Source organism: Amblyomma americanum, chromosome 1 (genome assembly GCF_052857255.1).
Source record: "Amblyomma americanum isolate KBUSLIRL-KWMA chromosome 1, ASM5285725v1, whole genome shotgun sequence".
In the NCBI taxonomy this organism is placed as follows: Eukaryota; Metazoa; Arthropoda; class Arachnida; order Ixodida; family Ixodidae; genus Amblyomma; species Amblyomma americanum.
The window spans coordinates 511,978,310-512,000,202 of record NC_135497.1 but is presented as its reverse complement, the minus strand read 5'-3'; the positions used below and the strand labels follow the sequence as shown (position 1 = coordinate 512,000,202).

Sequence of the window (21,893 nt, the reverse complement as noted above, 5' to 3'; positions counted from 1 at the left end):
ACCGGGCAGCACACGGGGGTTTTAAGCGCTTCGCCTGTCATGAAACGCGGTCGCCGCTGCGGCCATTCTACCCTGCGTGCTCGTGCTCAACACCCTAAAGCCGTAAAAACTGAGCCACCACGCCTAGACACTAGACACCTTTAGTTGGGCGTACGCAGTGAGCTAGCGTACGCAGCGACTCTGCGGGCAACGACTTCGCATGCGCAGAACGCTACGTATCTCGCAGCGTCTAACGGGCGTACGCACGCTACAAACCACAGCGTGCGCACGCAACGGGCACAAGCGTTTGCGGGCAGGTAGGCTGGAAACGCTTATTGGTCAAAAAAACATGACTTCACATGTGTGACGTGTGACGTCATTGGTCAAGTGATTTTGAATGACGTCATGTCCGATTAGGACCAAAAATGCTTTCCTTGGATTTTTTTTTAGTTCCCAACATTTTCAGAGCGCGCGCGTCCTGCTCTCGCTGACATGCTTCTGTCCGGAATGGCGACAGTGTCCCAACGAGGGTCAGCATCAACCTGATCGCGTTGACCGTGACACATCATGAAAATCCTGATCGTTATAGACGTTTCAGCGTCTGCTACAAGGTCTTCACTAAGCGGAAGAACATGCTGCAGCATATTAGAATTGCCCAGAAGTTGGAGGCGATAGGAGCATTCCGTAAGTGCGATCAGTTCAGCAGCGGGCTGCAACGCTGGAAAATTTGGTTCGTCACTGCTGCGTAGTACACCAATTCCCTGCCGAAAGTCTGCGACTTGCCTTTGGGAACGACAAAGGTAATTATTTCTATATCGTGTATGAATTTGCAAGCAGTCAGCTGGCTGTGACGTCCCTCAGTCTTTTTTTTCTTGGGGCAGGGGGGGAGGGGTCTTTTTTGTTCTTGAGCAAGTTTGTGCGAATGTTTGCAAGCAAACTTTTGAGTGCAAGCAAACTTTGCACTCTGCACACTATGACGTAATCTTGCTGGTGTTGGCACGGCAGTGAAAGAATGACAGGCTCAAGATAGCGAACAATTCTGAGAGGAACGCTTGAGGTTTTCTATCTTGAACTTAGAGACTCACGTGGTATTATCGCGAGAACTTCCGCTTCTCATAAATTGCCGGCTACATTTAGGAAGAAGTCTAGGCCACCACACTTAGAAAGAAAAGTGTGGCTCCTTCCTGTGGTGTCACATTTGCTTGTAGACACTCCTTGCCGAAATGACGAAATTTCGACCACCCCGGCACCCAAACCGAGCCTATATGAATCCGCCCCTCAAAAAGCTTGTACGCTTGTAGTGCACTGAAAGCCGAGGCAAATAGTGTCAATATGCGATCCATTTCAACGAATTTATATGGGGCCATATAATTATTTTGGTCCTACATAAATGCAACCGCAAATAAATTTTGTGTATGGACACCTATCAAAATAGGATAATCAATTAAATAAGCTTTTTTAATAATGGAAGAGTGTAATATGTAGGAATCTATGCTTTGCTTCATTTTCTGGTTATGAAAACGATTGTCAAGCGCTTCGGACGAATTTATACAGTGTAAACACCCACAAAGCCACACTGCCATGAAAACAGCTGCAGTGCGTCTGCGGTATGATTTGCCGGAGAAAGGGGAAGGAGGCTACGTTTTTTCTCATAATAAAAGTGTTTGAGAGACACCAAAAATGGAGACCCGCGCGCTTTTTCCGTACTGTAGGTAATGAAAACAAGTATAAAGGAACGCCACAGCTAGGCTTCGGAGAGAACGAGTAAAATCATATGGAGCGGCAAAAGAGGGAAAAATGACGGCCATAAAGCATAGCCGGCACTCTTCGAGAACGGGCGCGGGCAAACGCCAGGACGCTCTTAATGACCAGCGAGTAAGCGACTTGACAGGGAGCCGATGGGACCGACAACAAGCAGATCCTGCTTTCGAAGCGGCCGCCACATTACAGCCTCAAACCAAGCGCCCGGCCAATAACACAAACCAAAGTAAAACTAAATACACGGGGCAGTATGTTAGTACACCGTAACTAAATACAAGATCCATCTTTCCTGAAAAGGCATCCGAGCTCCCCCCCCCCCCGCACATCGCCGCCGTCATCCTCGCCCTGAGTGCTACTGCGACGCGCCTCCTCACTCGGACCGTGAGTGATGGCTGCGTTAATAGCGAAAACGTCCCTGAAAGCGCCGCACGCCAGGGGCTGCTGTGCGCTCAGCCAAAAGAGTAAGAGCAGCCCCGCTTCCATGCTTTGGGTCACACCTGCGAAGTTCCGCGTCCGGGCACGCGTCGTTCCGCCGTTTTCAAACGACGCCATCGTTAGCTCTGCTGAAGGGCGACCTGTTGCATGTATACAGGGTCACCGGCGAGCATGTGTATCGAGCCGTCTTGAGATGGGTGTCTGTTTCTTTGATCTCTAGAGAGATAGCGACACGGAGGCGGACAGTGCACAGGGCATCTTGTTTTCGCCTTCGTCGCTCGCTATAATCAAGATACGTTCGTACGCCGGCCACCGAACCGGCAACCATAGGGAATGTGCATTCGGCTGACTGCCCCTCTGGCCTGAGAGGCCTCGCCACAACGGCGGCAGCCAGTAAATGATTCCGACCACCTTCCCACCGGCCACATGTTTCCCAGCACGTGCATCTTAGTACAATGAGAAACCATTTGGGTGGATCCTTGGCAAGCTCGTCTCCGGCAGAGTGGCGTTGCTCTATCTTCTGCGGGGTAAGCGTCATACACTAATAAAAATGAATCTAGCCCAAACAAGCATCGGCCTTACAAATACATTAAGAGCATTGAATTAATGTTCGACCAAACAAAAATTAACATTGCTATAATGTTTTGGTGCTACCTGGAAAATTCACAAATGCAGAGAGAGAAGTGGTCGAGGAAAGGCAGGGAGGTTAACCAGTAAAATGTTCCGGTTGGCTACCCTGCACTGGGGGAGAGGGATGAGGGGAGCGTAAAAGAATAAGTAGAGAAATGCGGTCCGTAGCAAGCACGACAGGCAATGACACAAGCACTGTAAGTAACAGGCCGCCGCATATGTAGCCAGCACACCTTGACGGCTGCCGACTGCTGCGACCTGAGTGGAACAGACCGAGGGCCCTCCATCACAAGGCAGCGCTGACGTTTCAGTCTCAAGAAAGGCTGCTCGCCGTTGAAGCTGATAATGTTGATGACAACGTAAGCATCGGACTTATTCTCTGAAGGATGAGGCTGGAGGATGCGTTGTGCCAGCTATTAGACAACTGCAAGCACTGGATTCAACAAATACAGCATCTGCAGTGCATTATGTGCAGCTGGCATGTGCATGCTGAAAAGCAGCACACGCATGGCATTCACGATTGGCTTTAGCATTGCAATCACTTGCTCGTCTGCGACCTGGTCCGGTTGCTGATCAACTACCCGACCAGCAGCAGTAGGCTCAACACACTGGGTGCGCGGTGCCGGGGTGGGTGCTTCGGTAGCGATGGCCAAGTCACTTGCCGGTCCCGGTCTTGGACCGGAGTTGTGATTTGTGCTTGATTAGCAATGGTCTTGGGACTCTGAGTTCGCAATACCTGCTTGGTCACTGCGGGTGTGTGTAGCTCAGGCAGGGATAGCCAAGGCCCGTCTGCGACAGCCGTCTGTGTCTTGCCAGTCATATTGCTCCCAATCCTTAAAGTATTATGCGGAGGGGCAGGACAAGTTGCGGAAATTCTTGGAAGATCCTTTCCAATGCTCGTTACACTTTAAGAAGGTCTGTGACGAGGGCGACGACGTCGTCGCACCTTAGCGGCAGCTTCTCTGTGTCTGGAATTGTCTCGTCATTTGTTAGAGTGTCGCACTTTCCCTTGTCAGGCGAGGAATATCTTTTGAGGCAGCGTCATGAGGGCCGCGGCAATTGGCACACGTAAGAAAGGTTGCCCGGCAAGAATCGCCGCTGTGTGGCTGAGTACACCGCGGGCACACGATGGGCAAATTGCCCACACTACTCACGTGTCCTATCTTTATGCATTTCCGGCACTGGAGAGGCTCGCGTCAACGGAATCATGCTCGAACGCTGTAACTAGACAACGAGCTCACATCCTCTACTGAGCAACAAAATCTCATCTTTCATCGTCTTCTTGCACACTGTAGGAAAGTACAGCGCTCGGCTCGAACCAGTTACGAACGTTCTGCAAGGTGTATCCATGGGCTTCCATTCTGTGCATGACCACATCACTGAGCTGCAACGTATTTCTCGCGGCCACCGGACAAACGCTGTAGAGTTATCTTGCATCATGAATGCAGCAAGGGAGGCAGCCAATCACTTAAATGTGGTGATACCTGTACCAATACAAGTCTCTCGTCAGGCCCACCGAGAGAACTACGGTTTTCAGTCGCCGGAGGAATACTAGCGTGCGGCAATATATGTGCCATACTTGGAATCACTCACTGCTTATTTAGCTCGCCGCTTTTCTGAAAGCAATGAGAGAAGCTTCAAACTTCTCCAGCTGCATCCATTAAAAATGAAGCACTTGAGCCGTGTTGAGTTCGCTGCCCTCGCCGATGAACTCCAATGCTTTTACGGCATCGACAACTTCAAGGAAGATGCCATCTCTTGGTACGAGATGTGGTGCAACAAAACTGGGGAGCCATCAGAAATAACTTACTGCGAGCTTCTACATCAGGTAAAGACATTATTACCCGGTGTTGCAAAAGCCATTGAGGTGGCCCTGGCTTTACCAGTACTAAATGTACGGTCGAGCGCTCCTTCCGGACAATGAGCAGAGTGAAAACCTGGCTACGCTCAACGATGACAAACAACAGGCTGGACGGCCTTTGTCGGATGAGCGTGCACCGAGAGCGTGTAATGAAGCACAGAAATGACTTTATCACCCGTAGCCGCCGCGGTGGCTGAGTGGCTACGGCGCTGTACTGCGTACCCGAAAGACGCGGGTTCGACCCCGGCCGCGGCGGTTGAATTTCGATGGAGGCGAAATTCTAGAGGCCCGTGTACTGTGCGATGTCAGTGCACGCTAAAGAACCCCAGGTGGTCGAAATCTCCGGAGCCCTTCACTACGGCGTCCCTCATAGCCCGAGTCGCTTTGGGACGTTAAACCCCCTAAACTAAACCATACCGACTTTATCACCCGTGTCATCACGCAATTCACCCAGAAAAATCCGAGGCGTCTGCAGTTGCTGTTCAAGGAAGACTGAATGAGTGGCTGTAGTTGCGTGTTTGTGAACATGTTGTGCTGTGTGGTGGTCATCAATTCAGCAAGACTGAGCACTCTTCTCCACGAAGTGATAGTATCTTTTTGCATTTTTTATTCAGACGCACTAGATTTCTTGTAGCCATAAAGGAAAGAATGGTCAACACAAGGAGCGTGTTGAAAATGGTCAGAGAGGCAGCCAGTGTTTAGCTTCTAGTCCCTCGAGATCAGTGAAAGTTAGGACCACGAGAATTTTCATATACTAAGCGTGGCGCTAGGTGTAGAAGAGCCTTTTATTTGCCGTCAAGTTCTTCTGAAGGAGCTTTAATGTTAGGGAAGGTCAGTTTCACCTTCGCGGCACTTCATGAAGCTTCATGAAACGAACATGGAGGCAAGATTACTAATCACTTTTCAGTTGAAACGCCGCGCATTCAAAACACCCAGTCTCAAATGCCCTGTACTGATTAAACGGATTCTCACAGATTTCTTTAAAGAAAACCGCATAGCTTGCTCGTACTGCCGAGGTTTATTGCTGTTAGGCTGTAAAATAAACATGACGTCTCGATATTTCTAATATTTTTGTTCATGTACTCTACGCGTATAATAAAAGCTCACCTAAAACATACAGATGAGCGGTATGTTTTAAGTAGCCTAAAAAACCAAATATCAACCTTTCGCGCCCCATTACCAAACGCAGCTGAAATGCATGCAGTGAAGCACTGCTGAACGACTTGTCCCAAAACAACGCTGTCTGATTCAATGGCGGTATTGAGTGACTAATGCAGAGTAAAACAAATGTAAAGCATAAATGTTGTTCACCCTCATTTGAGCTGCCAGGAATACAACTGACTATTCACGCATAATTATAACCGGTATATACGCTTTAGTTTGGGAGGGGGATGTTGTTGAAGGAAGGAAAAAATTGAAAGTTGGGGCCACGCGACGCGCGCAGTAATTTCTCTCTGGAACGAGGCAATGGTCGCTGCGCCGCGCTGGGGGAGGGGGAAGGTAAAGGAACGAGAGTAGAAATAGAGGGGTACGTGCTCGCCGAGGCGAAGTCGCAATTCCCGCAGTCGAGCAGGGAAGGGAGTCCGAGCCGAGAGCAGAGCGCCGATGCGCACTCGGCTGGGTGATGGAGCCGACTGAGCTCGCGGGGGCCGTGGCTTGAGGCGCGCGGACCGCAGGGAGGCGCAGGCCTCTGGGCCAATGGGGAGGCACCTGAATGGTGGTGTACCGCATAAGCAGATGGCGGGCAAGGAATTTGCGCGCAAAAGGAAGAAGTAGGATGCCGCGAAGGGGATGGGGGCATGGAATGCCCGTAAAGAGATACAAAGTCGACCCAAGGCGGGAAGGGGTGGCGAGCGAACCAGCCCGACGGCAAGAGAGCGGGAGGCCACGGGAAACGAGGCGCCCGAAGGGGCGAAGCGGTGGCGGCAGAAGCGGATGAGTCCGGGGGTCCCTGCCCATGAACACGACAACGCAGACTACCGCCCATGGATAGTGTAGGCGTGTCAATGCACCCCGTGTGTGCTGACAAGTGCGGCCAACCCCGTGGAGCCCACGCCAGCACGAGAAAACCCACAATACGAGCAGATGGGCGGTTCGCTCGAGTAGGGAATGCCTTAGAGGGCGGACGTAAGTGTTACAAGGAAATGCAACAAGAGAGGCGCAAAAGAGAAATTAGAGAGCACGAAGTGCGCTCGAAGGGTGGGGGTCTGATGGACACAAAGAAAAAGCGGGCCGTTGAGGCGCGCCGAAAAGGGCGAGGTGTGAACACCCGCAGGGAATGCCTTGACGGCAGGAAAATTTGGGAGTGCCACGTGGGCGGATGGCGGGCAGTGTAGTTGCGCGCAGTGAAGAAAGGGAGCGAGGAAGGCTACAAGAGAGTATGGCCCCGTGCGAAAAGAGCGCGCGAACAGAATCGCAGCGTGGCGAATGGACCGGGAGGGCAAGTGCAGCGAGGCGCCCGACGGAGCGAAGCGGTGGCGGCAGAAGCGGATCAGTCCGGGGGCTTCCCATCGCGAACGCGACAATGCAGACTACCGCCCTTATAGATAGCGAAGTACGCGTGCACGCACCCCGTGTGTGCCGTCAACTGCGGCCAACCCCTGGGCGCACACGCAACAACGAGAACGCCCGGAAAATGCGCCGAAAAGCGGACTGCCCGCACGCTATAGCCACAGAGGGGCAGAATTGAGATTAGAAAAAGAGGGCGACTGAATATGAAGCCGTGAAAGTGGAATGCGGGAAAAAACCGCAATAAGGGGGCATAAGTAGCGCCCGAGTGAGGAAAGCGGGCCGGAGATGCGCGCGGGTAGGGGGAGTAGAAATTACTCGCAAAGGAGTGCTGTGAAGGCAGGAGAATGAGAGCGGGCCAGAATGGCGCGCGAGGAAGAGGGTATCAGGAAGCCCCGAAGGACAAAGTTGCCATTGAGGCAGGAGGGGAAAGCAGGCACACGAGGTGCGCGCGAAAAAGTCCCCGTTCGTCCGGAATCCACAGGGAGATGTCCGAGCAGCAGACACACGCGGACACAGCACCGTGGTAAACCGTTCGAAGGAGGAGGGAAAGTCTGCTGGGTAAACCGCTGCAGTGCAGGGGCGTAGGAGTTTAGCTGATGTAGGACCACAGAATATGAGGCGCAGCAAGGTTTCTTGGGTTTCTTGAGCAATCCAAGGTAGCGGGCCGAAGTATAGGGCGCGCGTAGTGGAAGCGAGGGCCTCGGAGGACGCCGACGGGCGAGAACAAAGGGCCGGTGAGAGACCCCGGCCGCCGGCGTGTGCACTCGCCGGCGGCCGGAAGGAAACTCACGCTTTAGATTGGGCTCGTTCTGTATAATATCACAGAGAATTCAGTAAAACATGACGTTAAAACTCTGCTTATTCGGTATAATAGGGTTGTCGCTAAAATAAAAAGAAAAACTAAGTGTCTTTCATTTATTTTTTAAGTAAAGAAGCACAAACGAAAAAGTAGACAAAAATCGTGACGTATCTGCCATTTTGACAGTTGGGAAATTACCGGGAAATCAAGTGGCCAGAAACACGAACATCGTCTGAACAGGTTAAAACGCTTGTATCGGCATGCGCAACTAAGTTGGTCTGGTAGATCACGGGAATGTGGGGCAAGCGGGTTTTGATCAAGACCTGCACCACTGCAAGCTGACAACTGCAGCGGCCATGCTGCGCACACGAGCTGCCCGCGTCGAAACAGCTGCTACCATCTTAGATGTGCACCCGCATCGGGTTCCTTTAGCAAAATGTGTTAAATACCGCTAAGGAAAGCTACTGCAAGCAAATCAAAAGCGCTTCAAAGCACTAATGAATCGGGCTGCTGCTCAGGTGGCGCGGAGAAGGACTGTAGGCAAGATGGCGGCTTGGTCGCTTCCGGTAAGCGCATGCAGGGGCAGTGCGCTTTGTAAAATCGGTCTAATACTTTTTGCCGGGTGCCGGGCGTAAAATGGACAGCAGAACTTGTGGACCAGTTGGACTATGTGGGGCCGCCTTTACTGCTGTACAGGCTCGGAAGTAGGCGGCGGGTTCTGGTACCGCGCTGTCTCGGCATCAGCGCACCAACGGCGCTCACTCCTTTTGCCTTCTATTCCGCCTCGGGAAGAGATGTTCCCGGGTGGGGCTTGACGCGCTGAGTGCATCCAGACTTTGTGGGGCCCTCTGTTTCTCTGATTCACCGCCGGGCATTCGGCAGACGGGCGCGCCTGACCTGAAATGGGCGGACGCCCTTTGTAGCAACCTACCACACGCGGAGAGGGACTTCCGGTGGCGCGCCGAGTGGGGCATGCTCCCCACCAAAGACAGGCTCCACTCCTGGCGCTTGGTTCCAGACTCGCGCTGCATGAACTGTGGTCAGGCTGAGGCACAAACATATATCCTTGAAGAGTGTGTTGTGGCTAGCACATTGAGCCGTTTAGATTCACGCGCTTTTCCATCCCTGTGTCGCGCGAAGGAAAAATAAAAAGCTGTGGTTTAGCTCTGGTTAAACCTGGAGTTACGCGATAGCTACAGCTGGCCGAGTGCAACTAGCTCAGTCGAATTGCAAAGACAGTCTTTCGCCGCTGTGTTTAGCTTGGAGTTCCTTTTTCATCTTCGTCCCTAGACATGGATTCACCCTCTCCCCCTCTCCACTCCTCCCCCACTCGCTTTCGCCGGCGCGCCACGCCACCGGCAGCTGCCACGGCAGCCATGGCGCCGCTTGTTTGCTTGCTGTTGTTGTCAGGAAAAATGTAGAGGAAAGTGCACAGGCCTGCCCACTAGCTCTAGTTGAGCCACAATCGCTGCCACGTGCTGAAAGTAGGAGAGTTAAAGATAGGAGAGCAAAAAGTGAAAGAAAAGACGCGCGCTATTATGTCCCAGGCCGATACCGGAGGCAATGCAATACCAGGCCAACCTGTGGCAGAGCACTCCGCCACATTTCCAAAAATGAGTTTAATATCTTGGGCCCAAATGGGACCCGTAGCAGATATTAAATCAGATATTAAATGCCAGCATAATGCTAGCTAGCAATGCTAGCATAATGTACGCGCGCGGCGCGCACACCAGCTGCGTGCTCTGTCCTCACTCCACGCATGCGCACAACTGACGAGGCCGCCGGTGTCTGCTCTGCCGTCGGCACAGCGGCGAGGTGCGCGGCGAGCACACCAGCTGCGGGCTATGACGTCACTGCGCATGCGCACAGCTGGCAGACCAGTGGTGCCACGCTGACCTCGCGAAGTGGCTGGCGTATTGTAGCTATCGCTAAAAAACCGCGCGGGAAGTTCGAGCCTCTTGACGCGGCTCATCGGTCTGATCCTTTGGAAAAACAGGAATGCAGCCGTATAATTGCGCCAACCACGTCGGCTCATGTTCCTGATGCTATAGCACGTCCATCTCTCGGTGATTTTATGGGGCTACCTAGATAGCCAACTCTTTACCCTTGGAGAGCAAAGCTTCCTCCGCAGGTGGTTGATGCCACACATCAAACTCAGGAAGGGTGCCGTGTCACTAGGGACAAGATATTAATCTATGCGTTTGCTACACTTTAGGCGAACCCTTTCTCTCAATTGCCCTGTAGGTTTTTACAGCTAATCTTGTTTGGCTTGTGAAGTCACAGGTCTGCGTCTCTCCTTGTTTATGTGAGAGCTGAAGGGACCATTGACTGCGCAGAATTCAATATGCTCGGTGGCCGGGGCTCCCGCGGGAGTTTATTTCATTTTCTTTCCTTCAAAATGTATCAATGAAGTCCATAAGATCTGCTTGCACAAAGTTGTGATTTTTGATTTCGAGACTTTTTCCTCCTGTACCGCACTACCTCTGCATGCCCCGTGTCCTCTGTTTGCTCGACTCTTATTTGAATCCTTGTAAGCTACGTATTCGTGTTTTTCAATAAATTTTCTTCATCTCTTATTTTATTCCATTACGTAACCACGTCGGTTACCGCGGCAATCACTAGGTTACGATTTGCCATTATAACGCATAACCCAGGGTTACGAAACGCGAGAAGTAGTCTCACGCTCTAAAATCACGGGCATTGGTCTGGCAGATGGTGCCCAGAGAGCAACCATGGAGGCTGGTGGGCCTGGGAGGTCTCGTGACCTTACAGCGTCCTCACAGCCTGCCAACCAGATTGTTAGCAAACTGCCTACCGTGGCAGGTGGTAGTTAAATTAACTATTGGTTGCTCGGAAAGAGCAACCTATAACGCACAAGGCTCAAGAACATGGAAGCGCCTGCAATCGTAGGGCAGTGGTGGATCGCTTAACCGCCGCACCACTGCGCCAGGAGGAGTATGAGGACTCCCAGGGATCTGTGAATGTAAAGTAGAGAATGACCGCTTGCATATATGGGAATTAACCCAGTGCGCTTTCGCGTTACCTGTCTCTTCAATTTTTTGTTTTGCCGAAACAGATGGGCGCCTGGTTGCAGTTAAAGATTTGTAGCTGGCCATCAGTAACCGTCATAGATTCAGTACATGCTATAATTAACGCGACTAACTGATTGAAGCCCATGTTTATTCCACATTAGAATGCGCCGAAGGCGCTACGGTGGAAGGGGATGTTGTTAAGGAGAAGGGGTAAGGCTGCCTCCTTTTTATTAAAACTTCCTGGAGGCAGCTAAGTGGAGGCTGTGTGCCTCTCGAGAGCGTTGCGGAGCCGTTCGTCAACCAGCGACGCCTCAGAGTCATGGATGAACACGAGGAGTGCCCGCCAGAGCTCGATGGCACAATCTGGAGACGAGGTATCGGGGCAGGCCCACGTCCAGATAGAAGACGTCCACGGCTCCTGCTTAAACGTGGCCAGCGCTCGAAGGCGAGGTGGTGTGTACAGAGGACATTCCCAGAACAGGTTCATATTCGCACCGCAGTTGCACCTCGACCAGGAACCAGATACAGGTGGCATCCTGCCGTCCCAATGAAAACGGTCCACCAAGAAAGGATTAAGAATGGTGCCTGTTTGAATCCGCCGCAGCAGGACCGATTCTCTTCGCGTGAATACCATCAGAGCAAGCGCAGGTATAGAGAGGGGGTTGCCCACAGCAGTGAGGAAGGCGGCGCAAAGTGGTTTCGTCACAGGCCTCTCCGCGATCAGATCTGCTACTTCAGGTGTGGTAGCGACGGAACGAGGAGTATCAGTGCGAGAGAGATCAGCGCGTGCTATGGACCTCCTGCATGTTTGTAAACAAACGAGGTGGCGCTGCAGTCGCTAGCGAGCTCGTGGTAGGCAAAAGGTCGGGGAGTGGCGTCGCGGATAGGTGTTGAGCGCGGGTTTTCAAGGCTTGTAGGCGCGTTTCCAGTTTCTGCGAATCATAGCAATGGTCGATGCTTCCAACTTAGTAATTTGCCGAAGTACACGAGCTCGCGTTGTCCACGTGCGACCTATAAAGAGAGATAGTTTGCCACTGTGTATTGTATATATGGTTAGTAGAAAACATGTAGAAAGCGTTCCTGCCGTTTATTTATGCGCTAGGCATTGAATAAAACAAGTTTTGGCACTCTGCACTAGCCGGAATGATTTTACTTCGGGACAGTAGTGAGCGGAAGTGCTGGCGTTGTTTCGTCGGAGCAGACATGCGCTCATCGTCTGCTGACATACATACGTGTCGTGCTGCGCGAAAAGTGGGGACAGCGTCATGTCCCCGATCTCCTGTCTCGCTTAGCGCTGTTTTTAGCCGCATGACCACGCACCAGCCAGGCCTACTTGTCCTCTTGTTAAGCTGGTCGATTTGGTGAAAATTTTTGATTCCTAGAATTATTTTCTTTCCTAGCCCTGAAGTCTAGTTTCGTGACGAAAAATTATAACAAAATATTGAGTACAAATTTATAAATTACGCTTTTTAGAAGTGTGGTCGTAAAAAATTGTGAGGTAATTTCTTTGATTTCAGTGTCGCATTTCTTTGACCAAAGCGAAAGCGAAGAAGCCATAAACGAGGGAATGAACTTTAAGGTTCGTTTTCTGACCTCTCACATTTTCTGCGACTGGATCACCACTCACCTTCGTAATTCGCATGAAAATCAAATGATTCCATTTGTCGCAAACTATTCCTGAGACGTTGAGGAGCGTAATAAATCTCGATTTTTTTCCCTACACGTGCAGTTTTGTGTTAGTTATTTTTGTAAGAAACGTTTTCATGTAACTATGCATGCATAAGTACTGATCATATAGAAAAAGAACTAATCACGTCATCGTACAGAACAGGGCTTTATGTACATGCTGGCATAAAAAAACTGCGCACTATCTACTCAATTATTTGAGACCTTGGGGGGACTTGACGACGGTGTTAATTATAATTACCCAGAACTGCACCAGGTATAGCTATAAATAAAAGGAATGACTGAAACTAGCGTAGGAATTTCATATTTGCACCAATTTTAGTTACATATCGAATGCATGAATAACGAAAACACTTTTCATGCCGCGTCCCCTCTCAGTCTCGCCACGTGTCTGTTAGTAGCACGCCTGCGGCTGCTTCTTTCCAAACAAGCTTCGCGATCACGTATTACCTCATAAAACATGACACATGCATGATGCAATGAAAAAGCATATGGCGTTTAGCACACTTAAGGTACGCTATTCTAAGCACACCAACGCGACCGCGCAAGATTGACACAACTTACCAGACTTCTTTCTACTCGAATGAAATAATTACGTCGTCATATCAAGAAACAGTTTCAAGTAAATACTAAATGCCACAAAACGCGCCATTAAAACATGGTGTGCTATTAACAAAAAAAACGCATTCCTTGAGGGCGAGTGAACCTGTCGGCACCCCGTGCACTCCGGCTCAAGGTGATAAGTACGTGTGCAGCTGCATGTCTTTTTTTTTTCCTTGAGCAAATATCAGCCTACTATCCTGAAGTTCAGGTGAATGAACGCAGTAACTTGCATGCTATTAAGTGCATTGAGTGGCAGTGCCTATCGACTCCCAGACTTCGTACTTTACTACCGTGGCCCAATGCCTGTTAGCCAGTCTCCGAATGCGGCATTTATGCGCGAGAAACTTATCGAGGCTAATTTAATATTTTTTATGCAACTACGCGGATCCAGCAGTGACGCAGCTGGTCAATAAATGCTGCTTCTGCAGTGCACAGGCTTGAAGCAGCCGCCGGTAGCTGCGGCAGCTGCGGTAGGCACGGGCAAGCGGAACCTGTTTTGCCTACCATGCGAAAGTCGCTGCTAACATCAGCGCCACCGCATCTTCGTGACGTCGCGGGGTGAAGGAGGTCCATACTCTATGAGCCTTCTCGTTTCCATGGATGATACCGAAGTGCGCGGAAAGTGCGAAGTGCGCATGTTACCGAATGGATGATTACATGCTGACCGCGTTCGCGAAGCAGGCATGCGTTATGCCTTATGTTCTGCGTTATAGGGTCCATATAAAGAACGCTGGCACATGCCCGGTAGGCAGCTTGAGAGTACGTGCACAGATGATGGTGAATGGGTTCAGTTTCAGAAGAAAGTGCGAGAGCCGACTGCAAATAGTCTGAAATGGCCATTAGTTTGGCTCAGCTACTGGACTGCGCTCCTGCCGATGTATGGAGGGGGGGGGGGGTGATTCTCTGTTGTCTGGTCGTACCACGCAGTCGCATAGCAAGTGTGGCTGCTGCCGTCTGCAGGAAGTGCAGCGTCCGTGTACAGAACACGTTCAGTTGAGGGGAGTGAGCCCCGCGCCGCATTCGCAGATGCGCATCGATATGTAGTGGAAGTGGCTTCCCTTCAGTGAGTGGCGTGGTTTCCTACTGCGGCGTCTTGCTCGGCAAAGTGGGAAATGTGTGTACATGGTGCCTGAGGATCCGCCTGCGTTTGTGCCGCGAAGTCTCGTTTGGTGCGTGTGGGTGCGCATGTCGAGGACCTCTGAAGGGTCATTGAGCTTGCTGAAGCTCTTGAGCGCATCAAGGCGTGTGTTGTACCCCGAAAGTCCTGTGACAATGTATCTAGCCTCATTAAGTAAGCGGTCAAGCGCGACACTCCGTACAGTTAACAGGATGATATGGCAGCCCGTACATGATGCGGCGACGAGAAAAAGTATTGTGTTTAATGGCACGTAGGCAGCTATGGCCATCATGCGCCAAGCACAAGGTATAGAAAATTTTTCTGCAGAACTTTATAAAATTTGCAAAAATTGATTGGTGGTGTAGACGGCCTAAAATGTTTGTTTTTCTACCTAGTGATGCCAAAGAAAAGACAAAGCTTTAACGAAAGTCGAGTAACCTCTGCAACTATCATTGCATGTGCAAGGATGTTGAGGCTCCCAACCAATCGAATAAAGACCACAGCCTTCTTCTCAGAAATGAGAAAACAGCTGACGTGTGGTTAAAAAAGTATCTTCTTATAAATTACTCAATATTATCAGATCTACAATTTGTTGAAAACTGCTGTCTTTAAAAACATAAAAATATGTGAAATGTGTGCAAGTGCATCTTCACCTAAGAGTGGAATTTCACCTAAGGGTGAAATTGCCTGCGTTCAGTGTAAAAAACTTCAAAATACATTTTCCTCGGTGTTCCAAGTTTTCTACATGAAAATAAAACATGGTTTATTGTTAGCTCATCTTCGCATAATTCACATTTGGGCTTCTCTTATTTCGTCAGTAGGAAATTATGTGTTAGATGTGTGGGTGTTATACGGACACGGCAGATAATCACTTCCTTGAAACGCTCTCAGCGGGTGCAGGACTTCCATTCTCCTAAAACTGGTTTTACAAAGTGTATATTGTAATTCGCTTCATTGTCCCAAGCGGACTGCCATTTTTTGCTTTTTTTACAATTTACCGAGTTCATGCAATCCTTAAAGAGAATATTTTCTTTTTTATTTGCTTGCCACGAGCCTGTGCAGCGCAGAGTTCTGCTCTCTCGTTGTGTCAATTCCGAGATGACTCGGCACCCAGCAAAGTTTTATATTTTTTCCTTGAGCTATGACTTTTGTTATGTTGTGTATGATGTCACCGTGCATCGGAGTGATTGCATTTGTTAGAGTGGAGCGCGGCAAGTAAACTGAGAGAGTGTGTGTAAGTAATACTGTTTCTGAGGTTCTCATTCAGTATTTTTCTTGAACTATGACTTTTGTTATGTTGTGTATGATGCCACCGATCATCCTTCTCTTCATGAGCACATCATTTAATATTATACTTGCCAAACGTCTCATTGTTTGTACACCATGAAGTTACTTTGAATGGCACTGAGACAAAAGTAAAAAGAAAGGAAATCAGAGCTAATGCGACAGTGCAAAGCAGACGTTCAGAAGAAAAGCCGTGCGCGTTGTTGCGCTAATTAAGGATTGGTCGGCAGCGTTCTGAAGGTTACACGTTCCCCTATGGAATGGAAACGGCCAAAAACCATATTTATATTTGGCTATGAGGCCTTAGCATGCCTGAAATGTCATCATAACACGTAGGAATGTAAATTAACTATGCTTTATATAAACTGCTGCAATATACTGGAAATCGAAGCCATGAACCATGGGTTGCAAGTCAGATACGCTACCCCTAGGCCAAAGAGGCACTTTCGTTCTACTTGGTTAAGGAAAGAGTTCGAGTGTCTTCATGTGTTTCACGTGTTCTAGTGTGCCTGCTTAAGCATGCTAATGAGTATGTGTGATTAGAAAGAGGCGTTGATTACGAAACATTGCAGCAAATAACCGTTAACGCTGTGGCGTCATACCCTTAAGGGATAGCTTTAGCGTCACCCTATTTTTAGCACGTTGCCTACAAGGTCCATTCGGCGGTGCCAGTTTCCTAATTACTAATAATTTTGCGACGACTGAGTGTCACTGGGTCGGACGCGCCAAGGCAGAATGATAGCTTCGCCTTACGGCACTTGGACAAGACTTGTCGCAGTAGCGGAAATACTGATGTCCGAAACCACAAAATCCGCACCAGCGCTGGTAGCGCCAGTTTTAGACGTGTTCGCTATGCGTGCTTCCCATTCGAAACTTCCAGCATAGAGTTCGATTAACAACACACACATATACCTGCTCAGATGTTTAGGGGAATCCACCAAGGTGGAGTATATTTGTAATAAGGGTGCATTACTCACTGGCATCCACCCATGCACAGCCATACGACTACAAAGAAAAGCTATACAGCGTTCTCAGGAACTTCGCGGTTGAAGAAAAATTCGTCCTGGTCCAGGGTACGAACCCGGGACCACAAATTAAGCGGAGAGTCACTGTATTACTCCCGTTTCGAGCATGTCGAATCCCCCCGTGTCCCTCTTTCGCTACCTCTTGCTCCCGCCTCCGCTTCGGTCCTTCCCCAGTGCTTCCTACTGCACCACTACTCCTGGCTGGCAGAAGTGATGACGGAAAAACGTTTCCTCCTGCTTACAACCTTAGCAGACAGGATGCCGAGCCACCGAGTTACAGCCAGCGTCTGCAACTCAAGTCGCCGGATCTTATCGCACTCTTTTGTGGCATAAGAAGTTTTCGGAGCATACAATGCCTGGTCACATAGCATCTCCAAGCCGAGTGCCACAACTAGGCTTCCTGTAGACAAAAGCACACAAAACCAAAAAGCACGCATATAAAGAAGGATAAACGCAGCCAACTGTTCTCCAGTTTCTGTTTTGGCATGCTAGAAACACGATGCTATTCAACTACCCCACAATAACAATGATGCTTGCACTGCACGCCTGATTTTACAAATCTTGCAATGATGATACAGCTCTCGACAAATCAGTCGCACGCTAACACAACTAAGGTTCTAGCAGCGATGAGAAACTATAATTATTATGATTTAACTTTTAGGACGAGTACAAACTTTTCTTTCCTTTATTGATCCATCTTTTTCGACGTTCCCATTGTAGCGCTTCTTGACGTCATCCGGGAGTTTGCGCCATGTTTCGTCCGAGAAGTATGCAGGCTTCCAGCGATAGTATTCTCCGGTGGGCACTTCTGATAACAAAATCAATAGAAACGGAAGAGCATTGATAAATGTCGCACACGAGATTAAGTGTTTCCTTACATTGCAAAAAATACGCGCGCAATGCGGCCCTGATGATAAGCCGTGCCACTGCTTCCTGGCAGCTACAGCTTCTCAGTCAACAGTGAACCTATGCTGCTGCAGTGAAGCAGGGTAGAGTCCGAACGGGAATCTCTATTGAATATCCAACCACATGCAGCCTTTCTCGCATGCAACACTCCTGTGCGCATATATCGCTATGCATGACCCAATCCTTTAAAGGACACGAGCTCACATGACAGTTCCCGCAATGAAGACGACAGCAGCACGGTAAGGGGTTGCCTGAGGAGAAGAGGTTACGAACAGAGGAAAGCCGTTTTAATCGCGGGCACCTGCGTCTACCCTGTGGTAGTTTGACGGAGAAAAGTGTTGAAAATTGGAGCGCCACAATATCTGGGAAACTCAAAAACCATGCACACCTTAGGACGTATGTGCTGGTAACGCTTTCACCAGTCATCTTTCAAGTGGCTGCTGTCGACACACAAAAATGTGGAGCGTAAATGGCATCAACTGGATCTAACTGCAATGATGTAAATTTCAGATATAAAGTATACATGCTGTGCACTGTTTACAGCTAAGGAAGCTCTTCTGATGCATGAAGTGTGCATTGTTATAAATCAACAGGCCTCGTGGAGAGAATAGTAATTCTAGACCTCACTCTTCTGAAAATTCGGACTTACACAGACGCTACAAAAGCCCCTGTACGGAGAATAAAAGCAGACCCCATGTGCTCTAAAATTTGGACAAAGGCTGCACCGGTAACGGCGCCACAACGCCACCATTACTTCTCCACCTGCTTGCTCGCTTCCGCGCCGGTTTCTGCTGCAATTCATCGTTTAGATTGAATACATTTCAAACCTGGCGCTCGCCTTATTCGGCTCGAGCGCCGATGCCCTAGCCCCGCCTGTAGGAACCAAGTGTAGTCTCTCACATATCTAATGCGTGGTGCATGTCCGTAGCATTCCTTATAAGCTCATGCCGAACACAACCAAGGGAGGAGACACGGAGAGGACAAGAGAAACAAGTGTCCCGCCTTTGCCACACGCCGCGAGCTACCGGGAGCAGCTTTTCCGGCAAGCAGACAAAGCGATGATGTCGATGATTACAATGGCTATTAATGTCAATAAATATCATGAAGATAACAGTACTGCTGGATCATGATGGCGTGTATTGATAGATGAGTGCTTGTGCAAAGGGGCTCAGAATGCGATTTCGAAGCGATAGCTCTTAGTGCCAATTCTCTCGTTTCGTGGCATGCAGATGTGTCCTCACAGCAAGACATATGAAATCATTTAAAGAGCGGCAATACTGTTAGAGGCGCAACAAGCGACATCAGGTTCGATATAAAGGCAAGCTTTAACTGCGCATCGTCTAATGTTATCGACATGCTTCGATGCTCCTCTTGTCCGAAACAATATATCGGGTAAACCGGGCAATCAATGGGCGCCAGAATAAATGTCATCGAGCTGACAGCAAGGAGCCTACAGAAGGCAAAGGCTGAACAATTTATTCATCATCATCATCATCAGCCTGACTACACCCACTGCAGGGCAAAGGCATCTCCCACGTCTCTCCAATTAACCCTGCCCTTTCCCAGCTTCATCCACACTTTGCCTGCAAAATTCTTAAACTCATCCCCCCATCTAACCTTCGGCCGCCCCCTGCTACGCTTACTTTCTCTTCGAATCCACACCGTTATCCTTAAGGACCGGCGGTTATCTTGCCTGAACCGCGCCGTAAGAGAAGCGATAAAAGAGGGACTGCCAGAAAAAAAGAAGGGAGAGGTGCCGTAGTGGAGGGCTCCGGAATAATTACGACCACCTGGGATTTTTAACGGGAAAGGAGGGGCTGACAGAGGAAAGGAAGGAAAAGGTTGGTAGTGAAGGGCTCCGGAATATTTTCGACAACCTGCAATCTAACGCGCACTGACATCACCTTTGCCCCGCCGTGATGGCTCAGGGGTTAGGGCGCTTGACCACTGATCCGGAGTTCCCAGGTCCGATCTCGACCGCGGCGGCCGCGTTTCGATGGAGGCAAGACGCAAGGCGCCCGTGTGCTGTGTGATTTCGGTGCACGAAAAGAAGAGCACGCGTCTGTCGACTGGTTCCAACTGGGCCACTAGCACTGCTACAATAGTGCGGTCGAGCGGCTGGCAAGAAATCGAAGCAGCCACTGTGCAATACAGTTTAAGCGTCAGAGGCATCTCTGGGAGTCCAATGTGCGCCCATCCATACTGCAGTGCCATAATCACCACAGGCGAAAAACAGGATACGTTTCAACTGTTTTTTGTTCGCCTTACATACCTTCCAAGCGACACGAACAGATTAGTCGAGGAACAAATTTTGTTTCAGCTGTGGATGCCTGATTTCCGGTTTCACACGGGTTATTAATGCGTTACTGCAAACGGAAATGGCGAGGCGATGTCCGTCTTATAGTAAGTGGCAGGTAGCCCATCCGCCACATCGCTTAGCCCAGAAATTCTGTGCAAGCGCAGGTTTAAAGGATTGCACCTACGCACTTCCCGCCCTGGTGGTTTAGTGGATAGAGTGCCCGGCTAATGAGCCGGATTTCCCGGGTTCGAACCAGACCGCGGTGGCCACGTTTCGATGGAGGCGGGACGCAAAGTTGCCCGTGTGCTGTGCGATTTCGGTGCACGTCAAAGATACTCAGGTGGTCGTAATTATTCCGGAGACCTCTACTACGGCACCTCTTTCTTCCTTTGTTCTTTCACTCCTACTTTTATTCCTTCCCTTACGGCGCGGTTCCGGGGTCCACCGAGATATGCGAGACAATCACTGTGCCATTTCTTTTACTGAAAGACCAATTTTCAATTTTACCCACGCACTGATCCAACGTAGCATGCATGACGCGCAGGTGGAGGCGAGCGAGGCGTTCCTCGGAGAGCTACGCTCCCAGAAGCGCGTAGCCCTGGAGCTGTCGCTGTTCGGCTACGCCTACAGGGTATACGCAACACTGGGAGCTACGAGCTGCGAGCCAGCGTCCGTGGACCCGCGCCCCCGAGACCGTTCATTGACGAGCGCGGGCTTCTCGTCTATTTCGAGGTGCTTATGTCGCGTCTTTTCTACGCAGCCACCGATCCTGGTCGTCGCCTTGGCCACTGATCGCTTCTGCGCACGTTTCACAATACCACCGCAAATGGCACTTATCATCGATAGATATACAACTGAACCTCGTTTTAACGAAGTGGTTCTTCATAGCCCATATTGACCGCGCTTCCAAGGAGAATCGCCAGTGCTTAGTCGTATTCAATTTTTCGTTATAAACCGTTTCGTCATAACAAGGTTCGACTGTCACTTTCTAAAATGGCCGTAGAGGATCTGTGTCCTGGAGGGTTTCGTTTCGTCCGGTCTATAATTCGGCTAAGATGCGTGCGCAACGGTAGTTTTCCTTGCACTGTCAATTCTAGGGCTGACATAGCCTGCCTTATGGCAAAGTCACTTCTCTTCACTATGTAGAGAGCATAGGAGAGGTGAATATGTTAAAGCGTTGTCGTTGCTAACGCCGCCATGCTTGCTTAGCCATATTATCCGTGCGGTTGGAATTACCGTAGTTAGCGTGCTTACCGTACGGCGCGGTGCTAAACACTGTATTACCAGATGCAACCATAATAAACGTGCTACAGTTACACGCACTCACGGCGCTTTTGCACAATGTCTATGCACACAAGATGCCGACTGACCACGTGCATGCGGTGCGCGCGTCCGCAGATCTGCCTCGAATTCAGCTCCGACCTGTCGGTGCCGCTGTACAACAAGGAAGCCGACTGCAAGATCGCCGTCAACCGGGACAAAGGACAGTGGATTGGCTACGACAACAAGGCCACCATTCTCAACAACGTCTGTGCGCGTATCCTAGCTCGCAATGTTTCTGATTTGCGAAGCGTCGCACTCAATCTACTGCTTGCCTGTAAAACATATCCGTGAAGCACGCCTTGAAAATCAGGGCGGCGCATGCATCAGCACATTCCGGAGCGGTGGCTTGCACTCACGTCACAGGTAGTGGCCGCCGTGCTTGAGACCACGTGTACAGCGAAAACCTACACAATTCTTCCCTTATCGTCACCTGCATTCTGTAACCTATACCCCGTGCTCTTTACCCCTGTCTTGTTATTGTAGCATGTGAAGTTCCGCAACGCAGAATTACGGCCATAAAGCTTTCGCGGACGTATGCTGGAGCAGCTGTTCAGGAGTGGAATTACCCTCACGCACTATTGCGATATGCTTAAGCTGGGTACAGACAAAGTTAGGTTGTCACGTCGTCTCTCACATGACCAA

At 50.0% G+C, this 21,893-nt stretch overlaps 1 protein-coding gene and 1 pseudogene across 1 annotated transcript; both read right to left on the bottom strand.

Annotated features, from left to right (window-relative positions):
* Positions 1-9,514: 9,514 nt before the first annotated feature.
* Positions 9,515-9,674, bottom strand: LOC144116731 (U2 spliceosomal RNA; annotated as a pseudogene).
* Positions 9,675-11,258: 1,584 nt separating this feature from the next.
* On the bottom strand, positions 11,259-18,055 carry LOC144128392 (uncharacterized). Its single transcript, XM_077661770.1, has 2 exons — positions 18,018-18,055; positions 11,259-11,808 (listed from the first exon to the last, which is right to left on the bottom strand). Exons 1-2 carry the CDS (start codon positions 18,053-18,055, stop codon positions 11,259-11,261), a joined length of 588 nt encoding a protein of 195 aa, XP_077517896.1.
* Positions 18,056-21,893: the final 3,838 nt, after the last annotated feature.

Coding starts and splice junctions, on each gene's coding strand:
- LOC144128392 (XM_077661770.1), bottom strand. CDS start 18,055: ATGACTGGTGAAAGCGTTACCAGCACATACGTCCTAAG. Junction 11,809..18,017: donor ACCAGCACATACGTCCTAAG/GTGTGCATGGTT, acceptor ACAAACATGCAG/GAGGTCCATAGCACGCGCTG.